Source organism: Pseudoliparis swirei, chromosome 8 (assembly GCF_029220125.1).
Source record: "Pseudoliparis swirei isolate HS2019 ecotype Mariana Trench chromosome 8, NWPU_hadal_v1, whole genome shotgun sequence".
Taxonomy (NCBI): domain Eukaryota; kingdom Metazoa; phylum Chordata; class Actinopteri; order Perciformes; family Liparidae; genus Pseudoliparis; species Pseudoliparis swirei.
In genome coordinates, this window is record NC_079395.1 from 12,304,140 (window position 1) to 12,320,760 (window position 16,621).

General features: G+C 42.4%; 1 protein-coding gene across 1 annotated transcript in view; it reads right to left on the bottom strand.

The window, feature by feature from the left end:
- Window positions 1-16,621, bottom strand: part of clstn2a (calsyntenin 2a) — a 145,894-nt gene that overhangs the window by 11,212 nt on the left and 118,061 nt on the right. The window contains exons 8-10 of the mRNA XM_056420941.1: window positions 15,712-15,969; window positions 13,886-14,007; window positions 2,842-3,004 (exon numbers count right to left, since the gene is read on the bottom strand). Of these exons, the coding sequence (XP_056276916.1) occupies window positions 2,842-3,004; window positions 13,886-14,007; window positions 15,712-15,969 (543 nt within the window). The remainder of the gene's footprint in view (window positions 1-2,841; window positions 3,005-13,885; window positions 14,008-15,711; window positions 15,970-16,621) is intronic.

Sequence of the window (16,621 nt, forward strand, 5' to 3'; positions counted from 1 at the left end):
TAATTATTAAGTAATTGTGTAACTTGTATTTGATACAGATTATTGTTTTTCTGTTGCCTTAGATCCTCCTTCTCCCTTGAAGCAGAGCACCACCTTTTCATGTCTATTTCCTGGAGCTCAGAGATGCAGAGGATGGACACTGCTGGTGCGGATGAACGATTACATTAAATTAAATGTTGTATATTTTGTATAGTCCAATATCACAAATTACAAATTTGCCTCAGAGGGTTTTAGAATCTGTACACATACGACATCCCTGTCCCAGGACGATGGTGCAACTGTGCGTCAGTCCATGTTCTCCAAGAACTGTTCGGGCCAACAGCATGTGATTTTCAGTAACCATGTAATCAACATTATACCAGACGATATGAGGGGCGAGTTTAGCCTCAAGTCCAAAAATGGACGTGTGGAACAGAAGTGGTTGGAAGTATTCTCGTATTTGTAATCCCTGGTTCACTAACACTGTTATTTGATGTAAGAGACACAACTTAAAGTCTTCTTAGTACTTTAATAATGTAAATATTTAACATCTGGACCACAACTCGAGCCAATTTAAAGATTGCAAAAAATAATGTGTTGCTGAGCTTTGTTGATAACTGACAACTTCAAGAGCATTTCTATACCCTCATCGTTTGCCACAAGACAATGTCCTATGACGTGAGCCTTGTTCTAGCTGTTGGTTGATCATGTTCTTGTGGGAACATTGAGGCTATTTCTGTGTAGTGGTTCCCCACCGGATGTCTAGTATCAAACATGAGAACATAAAAGCATTACAAGATTTGAAACCTATATTTGAAAGCATTTGAAAGATCTAATATAACTAATAATAGCGAACAATTTGTAGATAATTGTCTGTGTCCATCTCAGAGGAAGTGGTACAATCACAAATGGCAAGAACTAAGAAAATCCCCCTTGGGCTTTATTAGTGTTATTCTTTATACGTGCCTATACATTATTTAAACACACATGGTAAGCACTGGGATTTTGCGAGGTTAGGTAGGAGCACAAATGCACCGTTGAAAGGTTTTCATCAAGACACCGTCTTTGTGATTCAACCACCAAGTCCAAACTGGAATGACACTTTGGTGCAGATGTTTTTTATAGATTCATAAAAAAGAGAAATGAATGAACAGAGGAAGATGAAGAGGGCATGTCACATGTGCAAAGACTGATATATACGAGAATAAACACCTACAATATGTTTAAGAAAGCTCATTATTATAAACTTATGTTTAAAACTTGTTCATTTCCTGAGCAAAAAGAAGAAATAAAAGGTTTTAGTTTCTAATTCTGCATCGGCCATTATCGTTGTTGGTCACTTCCACAGCGGTTTCACCTTGGATAGTACGGGACTTTTCTCATTTCACTGAGTGCTAAATGCATGCTAAAATAGCAGCACAGTGTTCAGATGATTTAAAGAATCCATATGATTTATGTTGACTGCCTTTTATTATCAACATAAAACTACCCCAGACTCCTGATGCCTACTCTACGCGCTGTTAGTTAAGTATATGTATCCCATACTGTGACGGTTGCTTTGAAATTTGACACCCACTTTCCTGCTGCCCATTAACTGAGATGGCAAACACACATTTCCCATTCAAACTGCTTGTTTCTACGTAAAACTGCTAAAGAAAACAACAACAACCAAACCGTTTCTTGTCTGGAAACACACGTCTTCTCTTTTGCTCAGGGCAGTGAAAATACGGTCAGAATGCCTTTCATATCCCACTTCCCATCATTATGTTGTTGATTGTTGTGAAAGGGGGATGGATAAATGAGAGACTCTGAAAGGCAATCTTGCTCGCTAATGGCCTGCAAAGTTATCAGTTGCGGCTTAGTGAAGCTTAAAGCGGCTTCATTGGGACGTAATAGCTGGCAAAGTTGTCCTCCATTCACTCCAGCTAATCCTTCCTTCAGGGCTTTCTCTCACAATCAGAGATTCATGGGAAGAGGCGGAAAGAGAGGCCTGTATGAAGCAAGTGATGGCGACAAAAAGAAAAAATTGCAATCAGGCACAGGATGAAAAGAAATTTAAATGGCAACTAAAATGTCATCAGGATGGAATCTTTGGAGGATGGTGAGCATGACGAGTGTGATTCAGGCAAGCTGCAGAACGGATCACTGCAGTCTCATTCTGCTCTCCTGTAAACCACTTTTGTATAATTATTCCAGTCATAAACAAGGCAGCAGGGTAGCTGCTATTCATTTCAATGTGATCACTGCTCGCTCTCTTTCCCTGCCACTGGAACTGACATGCAGAATTTCCTGTCTGATACCCACTCTGCTCGGGACTCCATTTCAAAGACGAAATACTTGCAGCCCCGGGGCATGAATCTTAATCTCTTTAATTATCTTAACAGAAAGTCTCTCTCTCTCTCTCTCTCTCGTTCCTCTCTGTTTGTGCTTAAAATGTAATTTTTTTTAACATCTTTGGGCTGCTGTGCCTATTTGTTGATACTATTTCTCTGTTTGCCGTAGTGTAGGTTTCCATCTTTAGGAAGAACATACATTATATTTCATCACACATATACATTAATTGCCTGACCTGTTCGTAGTTATGTAAGAGTTTCTGATCAAAATACTTGGATAGGCCCTTAATATGATGCTTTTTTATAAAGTGCGCAATTTAGAGTTTTTTCCGAAAGACATTTCCTCATTCTTTTTGAATTTATTTTTTGTAGCACAGCATTTACAATACTAAAGCAGTTGTAACCATCAACAACTTCTTCTCAGCATCTTCAGTTAGGACACATGTCTGCATCACTCTCAAGCTACTGTGAATATTAGAAAGACACACACACGCACCAACACACAACCACGCACACACACACAACTGACCTTGCCAGCAGGCTCCAACAGTCAACTGGGTATCAATCTTTGCGGTGTGGATCGGCCAGTCATCGGTCACCAGGTAGGGTTCATAGGTCACCCCATCCACAAATAGTGTGACTGCAGGAAACTCTGTATTGATCACATAATAGTGCCATTCCTTGTCACAGATCTGTAAAGGAGAGATATGTTATGAGGTTAATACGCCGCAGTACTTCTTGCTATGTGTCCACTTCATGCATTCAAATAAGTACATTTGCACTTACACAAAAATAGGACGGCTTTAAAAAATAAATTACTCTGTCAACTACATCTTACTTCACTTGGGGTCTTATTTACGTTAGGAGCATTTTTCCCTGGAGGATTATGTTTCTAAGGAAACTGCTTTGAAGACGATGATGTTTACTTCAAGCATGCAGCCGAAACCCGAAGGCGCATCCTTGAATGCTCCCCAGTGTTCTACCTTAAATGAAAGAGCCACACATTCCTCTCCTCTTCTACTGAATCCTATGCTCCATGTTGTCAGATTGATAATGAGATTCCTGACTAATGAGCTGTTTACTATGGCTGTGGAGGACCCGAGTCCTTTTATTAGTTATCACAAACATTTTTCAAAAATGTTAACAACTTGTGAGGACACATTCAGTTCTCCCCTTCTCCGCCGGCCTCTCTAACCACCACAAACTCTTTCCACCTTCCTGGGCCACAACAATGTGTTTCAACAAGTCTGCTACTTCACTTAGACGTCTTTAGGCGACAACTATTGATTATTTGTATTATTGATCAACCTGCAAATTATTTCCTCGATGATTTAATTTAATTGTTTTTTCAATAAAATGTCAGAAGATATTGAGAAATGGCCGTTATAATTTACCAGAGCTCGACATGATGCAATATTTTTTTTTTTTTTGTTCGGTAAAGATTGATACTCACAGATAGAAACATGTGCTTCCTTCACAATCTTGACTGGCTCAAAGGACGAATGTCACTATGTTAAAATCTGCTAATAAGCATTAATCATAAAGTATGGCTGAGGTTGATGGGAATGTCATTACAATGTTGACATGATGGTGGCGCTAGATAAGAAATAAGTGGATCAACAAAGTTATTCATCCTGATGTGAACGTGATGGGAAAATATGTTTATTATATTGTATGCTACTCCATAATTAACAAGACACTTCTATCCGAACCAAAAGTCAAGGGGATTACCGAAGACATCCTCTATGGACCATCTATGTCAATCAAATGTCATGACATCCAATAGTTTTAAAGATATTTTAGTCCAAGCCAATAGGTCGACCTACCAATAGACAGCCAACACTAACCAAGCTCTCCATAGAGCCATAGAATATAAATGCTGTGTTTCTAATACAAATGTGTAAATAATACAATATTGTTGGCATGAACACAAGCCATCGAATTACACGTCAACTTCACTAAATGGCTTGTTGTGTAAACAATTATGTGCACATCCTGTATAATAAAGAAAAGTTCTGAATCCAATCAAGCAATCAATTTGTTTTTGTTGCTGACTGTCCAAACTTGAGAAATCGTACTTGACCACACACACACACACACACACACACACACACACACACACACACACACACACACACACACACACACACACACACACACACACACACACACACACACACACACACACACGTCATTAGTAGATACCAGCAGCAGTACTCTCGGCTGCTGAGGTATGTTTGTATTCACATTGCTTGAAGGCGTATTAGTGACACCATGAAAGTAGTTCTCGTCTTCAACAGTGTAACAAGAGTCAAGACAATGAATGCTGAACACTGTAATGAGCTCGTCCCCGAGCGGCCTGCGGAGGATGAATGCAAGCGCCAGAGAAGTCCCACAATACAAAGAGAGAGGGGGACTAGGGGGGGAGAGAGAGAGAGACACTGAGCTCATGGCCCAGCTGAGATCGAAAGGGTTCAAATAACCTACTTCTCTATGCGCTGCGGCTGGGAGGATGTTTTTAATTCAGATACAATACTTGCAGGGAATTAGTTCCAGTTCGTGGGTCCTGGTATTCTTCATGCTGGCTCACTGGCCCGTCTTACTGGGACACTTAATGGATCTGAATTATCATTAGTAAAATGAGTTTCACCCAACGAGAAGACCGTCTCTGCTTTGTATTAGGACACAGAGATGGCCAGGAGACATGTTTTACTCACCCTACAACTCCAAATGAGGCTATACAATGTCTTCCTTTTATCTCTTAATTTGGAGAGTGATCTGAAGTTCAGATATAAGACAACAGAGTATACAGACATTTCTAATTGTTCTTTTATTGAAACCATCTCCAGCCCTCAGCTTGCAGATGCTGTCGACTAAACCCAACCTCAGGCAGACAGATTTCGTTGAATATATAACCGAGCAATAGCAATAGAGAGTAAAACACGAGACAAACGCATCTATCTTGACGGAAATCTGCCCTGGTGTATTTACGAGAGGCTATTACATCTGCACAAAAGAAAGAAGATCTTAAGAGCCAATTGGACTTTGAAAACACAATCCAGTCTGGAGGCTGAACTCAGGTTACCACCCAAAGCATCTCTGGCAAACAATTAGGAGCTTCCCGCTCTGCGTTAGAACAACTACACAGGGAGCTGATTCCCAAATGCTCTTGTGTGCGGAGCATAGGTTATATGATTCAGGTCATAAACTAGTTTGGCTTATTGTGCAGATTGCCGGTGAGAAAAACGCGAACACAATTCCTCATTCTCAGAAAGCAAATGGGGGCATAGTGAATGTGCCGACATCAACAGAATAATGAGGACATTCTGCAGGCTGCTGAGAAGTTCTTTAATGGGGTCAAATTTATTTTGATACATTGGAGAGGTTTTGGATGGGAGGAGCCTTCTTTATGCAAGGATACAAACCATATATAATGATATTCAGAACACTGTTTTCTGATGTGAAGGGTACAATTAAAGTTAAGATTGGTTCCTTGAACATGTTTGTTGTTGTCGTCTACAAACATATCGACTGCTTACTTTCTGTTAATTTAGTAATTTAGTTGAGTTTTTTTCATTTTAGCTTTGTGCAAAGGCACCATCCCTCCTTTCTTCCTCTTTTCATTATCCTGTTTGATATCTCTTTGTCTGAACTTTCTTCTTCTGTTTTTCCTTCCCATGCTATCCCCTCCTCCTTCTTTCTTAATGTGCACCTCTATTCTTTCCCTTTTGATCACTGTTGCTCCTATTCATATTCCTTGCCTCTCCTCTCTTCTGCCACTGTTTTTGCATGAATTATTGATGCAAGTATATTATCTGTCAGTGTGGTGGTTTAATGACACAGATAGTGAAAGAAAGAAAAACAAATAGGAAAAAACAGTAAAAGAAAGGAAGAAAGGAAAAGAGCCTTTCTTACGTCTGCCCTGGTGACATACTGTTTAAGCGCCGTGTGACTATGTTCTGCTCCCATTTGGCTTCAGCGTCAAGCAGTCAAAAAGTGAAAAAGTCAAACATTTAAAAAGTAAGGAGGAGTTCTACGTCTGTTTTCTTTGGGATCCCCGTCTGAGCCAACATCTCTCTCAGGATGCTTGCAGAAGCACAGTAAGTAGCCTTACAGTCAAATCCCTCATTTACACCTCAGTCTTAACATTAACATTGTTGTGGAGCTGCATGGAGACTGTTTGCTACAGAATGTGCGTCCCCACCTTTTGCTGTGTGAAGAGCGTGTAAGATTATTTGTATATATATATGTGTTCTCCACACATGGCTCTGTGTTGCCCTCCGCCTCCCTGCCCTCCTTTTTCACGTGTGGCATCTCTGGTTTATGAGCCGGTGTATGCTGTCTGCTTGTGGACCTTGGAGTCACAGTGGGGCAGAGATCACATCAGTTTCACTCTTAACCCAAAAGCGACAACATGTTACAATAAGTTACGAACGCTCTTGTCAGTGACACGGATTTTAAAAAAGTGATGTGAGACGTATGATTACGTAACATGTATGCCACCACAAGATCTGCTTGGACATTGTGTTTTCCTGCAGGATAAAAAAAAAAGTGTAACCTTTATAGTCTCGGTAAAACAGAATTAAATATATATGTCACACAATATGCTATTTATCACTCAACCAGATTTAAATGAGAAAATAAATTGGCAAGTATATAAATTAGGTTTCACAGTCATAAAAAAGGAAAGGAGACAGAGAGGGCCAGTAAAACTTTTAAATGGTCCACATGCCCACTGGGATTGGTTGCGGTTGGCCAGATGACCAATACACCAATAATAGTTGGCCTACCATAGACGTGGTATGTAAGTATAGTAACTTGCGATTGAGCAGCAGAACTACTGATGCCTTGTGCTCTACATTTCTATTTGATGTTCGGGGAGAGGTTGCTGAGGATGGCTCCAGTGTGATTTCAGGCCGGCCAAAAAAAATCCTAAACAACGAAAATGGTTAAAAGCAGTGTAACGGTCTATCTTCACAATTCAGTAATGTTAGTTCATAACATACATCATTGGTTTAGAAACAAATATTTGATTTTGCAGGACCCGGCTTTAAGGTCAGTGTGAAAAGCTTTCTTTGCCTTAAGAGAAGAAAAAAGAAGCGAGCAGTCGATAGAGTAGCACACTGGCGGGAGCACACTCAGACACGCCACTCAGCATGTCTGCTGAGTGGTCTATAAGTAGCGGGTAGTGGCATTAAGCTCCCTGCCTCTTACACATTCAGACACACACACTCCAGACAACACACTGCAAAGACGTACATCTAGTGAGATGCATCAGCTCGACAGGACAGGAAGGGCCTGAAGCAGACAAAGTACAGCTGAGCTCTCAAGTTTCAAGTTTCAAGTTTCAAGTTTTTATTGTCACATCCCCTTTTATACAAGTATAATCGGTTCGTGAAATTCTTATGTGCAAAACACCCGACAGCAGTAGCAGACTAAAAAAAGAATAAGAATGAGAATAAACTATACAATATCCACACACAAAAAGAAGAAAGTATTAACTATATATATATATAAAACAATGTAATAGAATATACATCATGGCAATATATATATATAAAACAATGTAATAAAATATACACTTTTTTTGAGACTATATATATATATATATGTATATACATACAATATATATATACATAAACAATGTAATAAAATATACACCATGGCCATAGATATTCACAGAATATGTTCTGGTGTGTAGTGTTAATGAGGGTCTCAGTCCTTGTTCAGCAGCCTGATGGCCTGACTGAAGAAGCTGTCCCTCAGTCTGTTCGTGCGGCACTTGATACTGCGGTATCGCCTGCCTGACGGTAGAAGGGTGAACAGTTTGTGGCCGGGGTGGTTATTGTCTTTCATCATCCGTTTGGCCCTGGCCACGCACCGCTTGGTGTATATGTCCAGGATGGAGGGAAGCTCACCTCCAACGATGTACTGTGCCGACCGCACCACCCTCTGTAGTGCCCTACGCTCCAGGGCGGTGCAGTTCCCGTACCAGACGGTGATGCAACCTGTCAGAACACTCTCGATGGTACTGGTGTAGAATGTTCTGAGGATGCGGGGGCCATGTTGAATTTCCTCAGTCGCCTAAGGAAATACAGGCGTTGTTGGGCCCTTTTCACCACGTGAGTGGTGTGCGTGGTCCATGTGAGGTCCTCGGAGATGTGCACGCCGAGGAACTTGAAGCTGCTGACCTCTCTACTGCAACTCCGTCTATGGAGATGGGGTGTGCTCTCCTCTCCGCTTCCTGTAGTCCACGATCAGCTCCTTGGTCTTCTTGACGTTGAGGACGAGGCTGTTCTCCTGGCACCACTGTACCAGTGATCCAACCTCCTCCCTGTAGGCTGTCTCGTCGTCGTCGGTAATCAGCCCCAACACTGTTGTGTCGCCAGCAAACTTGATGATGACGTTGGAGCTGTGCATGGCCGTGCAGTCGTGGGTGTACAGGGAGTAGAGGAGAGGGCTCAACACGCATCCCTGAGGGGCTCCCGTGTTGAGGGTCAGCGGCTCTGAGGTGGTACCGCCCATCCTCACCACCTGGCGGCGGCCCGACAGGAAGTCCAGTATCCAGCTGCACATGGTAGAGTGCAGGCCTAGACCTCTGAGCTTGGTGTCGAGCTTGGCGGGAACAATAGTGTTGAACGCTGAGCTGTAGTCCACAACCAGCATTCGCACACAACAGTTCCTCCTCCAGGTGGGAAAGGGCGGTGTGAAGTGCCATGGCAATTGCGTCGTCGGTGGATCTGTTTTGACGATATGCAAATTGCCATGGGTCCAGCGTGGCAGGCAACATGGAACAAATGAAGTCCTTGACCAACCTCTCAAGCATCTACTGACAATCGAGGTGAGGGCTACGGGTCTCCAGTCATTCAGGCAGGTTACCTTGGGGTGTTTGGGGACAGGCACAATGGTGGACATCTTGAAGCTCTCAGGAACAACAGCCTGGGACAGGGAGAGGTTGAAGATGTCTGCGAAGACTCCTGCCAACTGGTCTGCACATGCTCTGAGGCGCGCCCGGGATGTGGTCGGGACCTGCCGCCTTCCGGATGTCCCCCCCCTTGAAGGCCCCGCCCCCGCCAGCCCCTGAGATGAACAGCGGGCTGGTCTCCTCGGCGGCGCTGCCTTCGGCGGGCTGCCGCTCACGTCGAACCGAGCAAAGAATGAATTTAGCTCGCCTGAGAGGGAGGTAGAGGAGGTCTCTTCACCGCTGGTTTTCCTCTGAAGTCCGTGATTGTCTGTAGCCCTTCCACACACCTCTCACGTCATGGCTCTTGAGCTTTTCCTCCACCTTGTTCCTGAACTCCCGCTTGGCAGAGCCGATGGTCTTACGGAGGTCATAGCGGGCTCTTTTGTATTCCGCCATATTCCCGGAGTCAAAGGCGGTGTTACGCGTGCGGAGTGCAGCGCGAACATCGCCATTTATCCACGGTTTCTGGTTGGGATAAATCCGAACCGACTTGGTAGGAACAACGTCATCTATGCATTTCTTGATGAACCCGGTGACTGAGGACACGTACTCACTGACGTTGTTGTCCGACGCGACCCTGAACATATCCCAGTCAGCACGTTCAAAACAGTCCTGTAGCATAGACTCCGATTGGTCCGACCAGCGCTGCACTTCCTTCACAGCGATTGGTTGCCGCTTAAGCCTCTGCCTGTAGGCGGGGAGTAGTTGGATGGAGCGGTGGTCCGATTTGCCGAACGGTGGGCGGAGGAGGGCTTTGTATCCATCCCGGAAGGGAGTGTAGCAGTGGTCGAGAATCCGCTCCCCTCGTGTTGCTTTTTATGTGTTGGTAGAACTTCGGGAGAACTTTCTTCAGGTTCGCTTTGTTGAAGTCCCCCGCCACAATGAAAGCAGCCTCGGGGTGTGCCGACTCCTGCTCGCTGATCGCCCCGTAGAGTTCCTTCAGCGCTATGTCCGTGTTAGCTTGAGGCGGAATGTACACAGCAGTTACGGTGACTGCTGTAAACTCCCGCGGTAGCCAGAATGGTCGACACATGAGCATTAGGTACTCCAGGTCCGGGGAACAGAACGACTTGAGAGTATGTACATGACTTTGGTTGCACCAAGATCTGTTTATCATGAGACATACCCCCCCTCCACGATCTTTACCAGAGAGAGTCTTTGTTCTGTCCGCGCGGTGGACGGAAAATCCTGCCGGCTCGATGGCTGAGTCGAGGTCATTTGAAAAATAGCAGCCAGAAAAAAAAGAAACACAAACTCAAGATGCATACGCTGCAGGCCACGCTCAATATCTCCTCTGTTGCTCTTTGTCTTCCCCCTTTTGTACTGTTTTCTATTATTAGTATTATTAGTATTATTATAAAGTGTGCTGCATGCTGGGACCTTGTGAGAGGGACTTGCAAAATTAAGAGTGATTCCCAGTAAACAGTATCAGTCACTTGTTGCCTTGACCTTGTACTCGAATGTCTTTGTTGTATTGATTACTGAAATCTAGGCATTATAAGCAAATAATTAAAACTGAAGTGAAACATTCATCAGTAAGTGTCTTGTGTTTGAGGTGGAACTAAATCACTCTTTGTATAGGAAATTCAATCTCTTCTGGTATCTACAATAAACTGGCATAGAAGGACACACATTACACCCCCCCCCCACACACACACACACACCATCCAATTAATACTCGGAAACAGAGGGAGGTTTCTAATCAACGCAGGACAGAGAACAAGCCGTGGCAGAAGCAGCATGGCTTCAGCAGCCTGATAAGGAACATTATGGAGATGCTGCATAGACAATTAATGAGTGACATTTTGTACAACTCCAACATTCAGTCCTGACAATTGAACTCTAATAAATAGGGGGGTTTGCCTCTGTCTGAAGCAGTATAATTGGCAACATTGGAAAATTCAGCCGTGATTCACAACGCATGATCTACCCCGTCAATAGAACCGTTATCTTGGACTGCTGTGAAACAACTGCCATCACAAATGATCTTCGGCCCTCGACTAATATTTCTGAAATCTCATACATGAGAAAACTGAGAAAAATACTGCTTATTGTATCAACTCAGACGCTTCAGGTTGCGTAGTTGTCCTTGTGTTCTATCTATACGTACCCTGCTGTATGTAAAAACATCCTTATTTGAAGGGTTCACATCAAAGACACATCACAAACACACTTTCTTATGTTACAATGCCAACAGGAAGATGTTCAAACTTGAACCGTATCAAAAATACCTGGGTAATGGCTTCTTTATCCACTTTTCTCCTTCGCCTTTGCTTTGTGTGATTTTATTTGCATATTTAACTCGTTCCTTCCTTTGGTTTACAGGACATTAGAAAAATGTATCTTGATTTATAAAGGACCTTTTGACTGTGAGTGAATATCTTTTCAACGGCTGGATTGAGCTGATAGGCTTACTAGGCTCAAGGAGAGTAAATAGTGTGCCTAGAGGGGAGATATACTCTATTACCGAGGCTGAGAAAGAGGAAGAACAAAAGCATTTTGTTTGTGTGTGTGTGTGTGTGTGTGTGTGTGTGTTTGTGTGAGAGTTTCTGTCAGATGTGACATTCCTTCAATGTCTTCGATCGACATGGAAAATGGAAGCCTCTATCTCTCACCCTCTTTTTTCTAGCATCTTTTCATCCCTCTCTGCCCCCACCCCTCCCCCCTCCTCCTCCTCTTGGGGTGAGCATTGCAAAATCAATAGCGCTAAATGGAGTTCCAGCGGAAGCCATTGAGTGTCCCTTCTAAGTGCTCGAGGAACAAGGAGAGTAAGAAGCAGCTGTGACACCCCACAGTTATCTCTTCTCCTTCTACTCTCCATCCACCACATTCATACCATACTCCCTGAGCTTGTACTCATTATTAACTACAAGATAGGAGTAGCTTATTCCCGTACATTACTTCTTCCTTAGTACACGTGTAGAGATACTGAACAAGAAAGTATTAATATGACAATCAAATGGTTACAGTAGCACAGTAATACAATGTATAACAGACCGGCTGGTCTCATCCAGAATTTGTATTTGATAAAATGACACAAGGGACCTGGATGTGTCCATCATACAGCGATCTGTCAGCCAGGAGAAACGAAGTGTAAATATCATAGACTGTAGAAATGGATGTAGTCATTGTGACCTCACCCATTGGTTTGTGGCCTGTCTAGAGTACGGCATCTTGGAAAACGGCCGTCACTATGTTGTTTTTTAGAGTAAAAGTACAGGTATAACTAAAAACAGACAAAATGGCTCTGTTCCATTAATTGTCTCAATTACCTCCTGTATTTCAGACCAACTACCATTTTTATTGAATGAGAGTCTCTGCACAAGTGATTTGTACTGGTGAATAACTCATCACATATTCTCTTTGACTGCACGCTTCCTCCGTGGTCCTTCGCCAGATCCACACAAAGGAGCAAATGGGATACCCGGGAGAATGAGAGAGAGAATAAGTGGAAGAGAGACTGAAATAGAACTGAGTCTTGAGCTTGTTTGCTGAGAAAAGTCATCAGTCTGCTACTTGGCTGCCCTTTTATTTGTCACAGCCGCCTTCATGGGCCTCAGGAGAAAAGAACACTGGACTGAGAAAAATCCTTTTCAATCTACCTTTGACCCAGAACACACAACCACCTGGTTGGAGGGTACACACCTGCACAGATGCCTGGGAAACACACCGGGACGTTTGCATGCTGACAAGGAAGGACTGCATAACACTAGAAACCAAAGCTGTGACTATAATATTTCCAAGAACGAACTTAATATATATAACAGATAGGATTAAATCCAAAATAAAAAGCATGGTCACACAGATATGAACATACATCACACACACATCAATCTATTTTAATCTGCTTCATGAGCAACAACTCCAAAGAGCTTTCTGTAATTACAAAGTATTTTGTGATAATCTCAGTATGAAGTGGACATGGGCTCTATCACCAGGGCACACTATTAGATTTACATCAACCATTTTGTGAGCTTGGGAAAGTCTGTAGAAAGGGGAGATTCCTATGCCTGAGGTCATTTGCTTATAATTAATATAATTTACACTCCAGGGATTTTTCTTCTTTTCACAGTCAAACATCTTTGCTGCTTGGTGAACTAAAATGACGAGACAACCTTCAGATGAACGTTTTTTTATTCAAGCGTCAACCTTACTGATGGGACTCACACTCCCTTTACCCTGCGTTGTAATGTTTTCAAGGGAGGGGACAAAAACAGATGACACTGAGGACTAAAACCTCAAATGTGCATAATGTCCTCTGAAATGCGTTATTAACAGTACACTATTGTGTGCATCGGGAAAGCGCTGTGCAAAAGTGAGCAATTACCCATAACTAAAAAGATTTCCCACTTTGGGTATATGCTTGCATAGGTATGTGTGTGTGTGTGTGTGTGTGTGTGTGTGTGTCTACATAAGATAAAAGTGTCTTCTACCCTTTTATCTCCTTTAGCGAGGAACAGAAAGTGATGGAGGGCCTCCGGTAATTAGAATGGAGAGTCTCTCTTTTCACTACACAGATAATGATAGCCCTTCACCTGCTGTAGAGAATCACCCTGAATCTACACACTCAAATAGGACACAAACACGCTCACGCAAACACACTTCTCACCTGCTCCAGTTTCCAGTGGAACTCGGCAGGTCGGATAGTGTCGACTTGAGTGAAATCTCTTCTGAGCAGGAACACCAGGCGGCAGTTGTGGACATACAGCGAGTAATGGTGGCGGTTCATTTCTGCAATGTGGAAGATGCACGGTCACCCAAAGACTGAAGCATCTGCTCCTTGGATTTTTGTATGGATTTCTTTCCGGAGCCATCAAAATAAAAAGAAGCCATGTAGCACAGCTGTGTGAAAGACTAAACTCTTTTCAGCGACCACAGATGGGCTCTCTGCATCACAACACAGCTGTCAGCATGACCGAAAGTGGGGTAACAGAGTGCATGCTGCTGTTATGGCTGCTTTTTGATTATCGACTGGTGTCTGTGTAAGATGGCAATAAAAGGTGAGTGCCACTTGCTCTGCTTTTATAAATAAATCAGCTTGACATGGGATGAGATGCAAAGTGTGCAACACTTTAAATCCAATTTTGCGGTAACAGATGTTTGTCATTTGCGACCCATCAGTTCAAAACAATGTCAAAGCAATATTGTGAACATGTAGCATCATTCAGTTTGTAATAATACAGTTAATACAAAGCATTCACCGTTTTTTTAAAGCAATTACAAGATATGAAAATGGTGTTTACATATATTTTGTTCACCCTTACACTTCAGGTTGGGGAACATTTTAATATTATCATTTAATGTCTTGGCATTACTTATATTTCTGATAGTCTGTCGCAGTGTGAACTCTCGAATTCAAATATAAAAAAGGGATGATGGGTTTAGAATAAGGAATGTCAGTATAAATAAATTTGACATACTGACAACAAACAATTTGGTATATAACTGTTTAAAGTTGAGATGAGTGAAGCCCTTTTAGCCCTTTTAGTACAGATCCGTGATCATAATGTGTGTGTAGAATTTCCCCCCAAAAAACATTGATTTTATATCAAAATCCAATTATCTTTTTTTCTTTTATTAACCAAATACCCTTACATAAACTAGTATCAACCTATTTCAAGTAATTATATCATAACATCCATCAATCAATACATGGGCAACTCTAAGTAACAAGGGGGATGTGTGGCGCCTCAGACCTCTGTCGCTGTGAGCCACTTTGCATTGCTCCAATAAAATTACTCTTGTAACTTTACACCGCTCAAATATTCTGTTTTCACTGGGGAGTACTTACAGGACAGAAGCTAAAGACAGTGTTACTTCTGTTTCACTGGGACTTCAGTATTCATCATCCTAGTTATATCTTTGATGTCACCAGGCTCAGCCAGACGGTTGACATGATGAAATACGTGAGCATTTCAACGCACAGTATTGGTGATCTGGCCTTCCCAACATGCCTTCTGGTAACATTCATTTCCGTAAGCCAAAAAGTTTCAATGAAAAAAATGTTTTCTAAGATTCTGATGGTGACACAAACCACTCAGACCACACATTTCATCAGCTAATAAGCCATCTGTGAGACTATTGGGCTTAAGTCCACAGTTCAGGCAGCTCAGTTCAGAAATGCAGTTTGGAAAAAGTTTAAAGTTTCAAAGACACTTGCCATTGTGGGATTCAGTCTTATCCGTCTTTCTATTGTATTGATCATGTTTTGTTCATATTGTGTTCCTAATGCTGAGTACACTAGAAAATCAAAATGTTAATTGTTTCAGTAAAAGGGACGTAAGAATCAAAGTTATCCTAAAGTAGAGCACAGATGTCTCTCAAATATAGGACAGTTCATTTTTTTATACAAGTTGGTAAAATGTTCCCTCTCTATCATGTTAGAGGATGTAAATATACTTCTTAAGATTGAGCATGTAAACAATATTTCCTCACCCGTCTTGTCAGAGTTACACAGTAAGGTTTCCTTCTCAGCTCTGAGTCCTGGACTGGGCCCGTGTTTCATCCAAGTTGCTATGGTGAACTGGTTGGTCAGGTTTTGGGGCACCACGTGATCTGGAACATTAGCCGCCTGATGGCCGTCGAATCTGTACATGAGGTCGCTGTCGCGGCTACTGTCAGTCAGCAGAGAGGCCGTCCAGTTTGTGGAAGGGCCGGGGGCAGGGAGGAGGTCGGTGCTGCCGGATGCTGCACCTGGATGTGTCGATCACATAATACAACGCAGTCAGGGGACCTGCACAGAGTAGCAACCTGCAGGGAAACTGGTTCCCTGGAGATTTTGTACCAGAAGTCAGCATACATAAGTTATAATGTTGTTTGTGCATGTCAGAATAAATGTTTAGAGAAGGTGAATTATCAGTTGTAATCTGATTTTACTGGCTATTTGGTGTGGCTCATGTCACACACCACGGTTACTAAATTAAACTACTTTTGCCACCATGTACCATGTACTCAATCAAAATCTGATTCTTGCTGGCCCTAAACATTCCCTCTCACTCATATCAAGTCATTTGACAATTATAAGAGTAAATTATTGGTTTACAAGAAATAGTATAATCAACAACTCACTTTTTTAAATCACCGGCTTGTGTGACATATTGACAAATTGAAAATCAATACCTTTTTTGAGAAGTGTAAATACTGATGAAGCGTTAAGAATGTGTTAGAATGTGTGTTGAAAATGACCATAGTGCACAAAGCTGAGGCTAAGATGTCAAGAGTTAATTTCTTCGTTAAATACACATTTTCCTTGTCTGTCATTTTTATTCCTACCCTTTGCTCTCTCAAAGTCCCAGAGTCTTACATAGTACCTCACTATTTCAAGGACCATCTACTTCTTAAAACA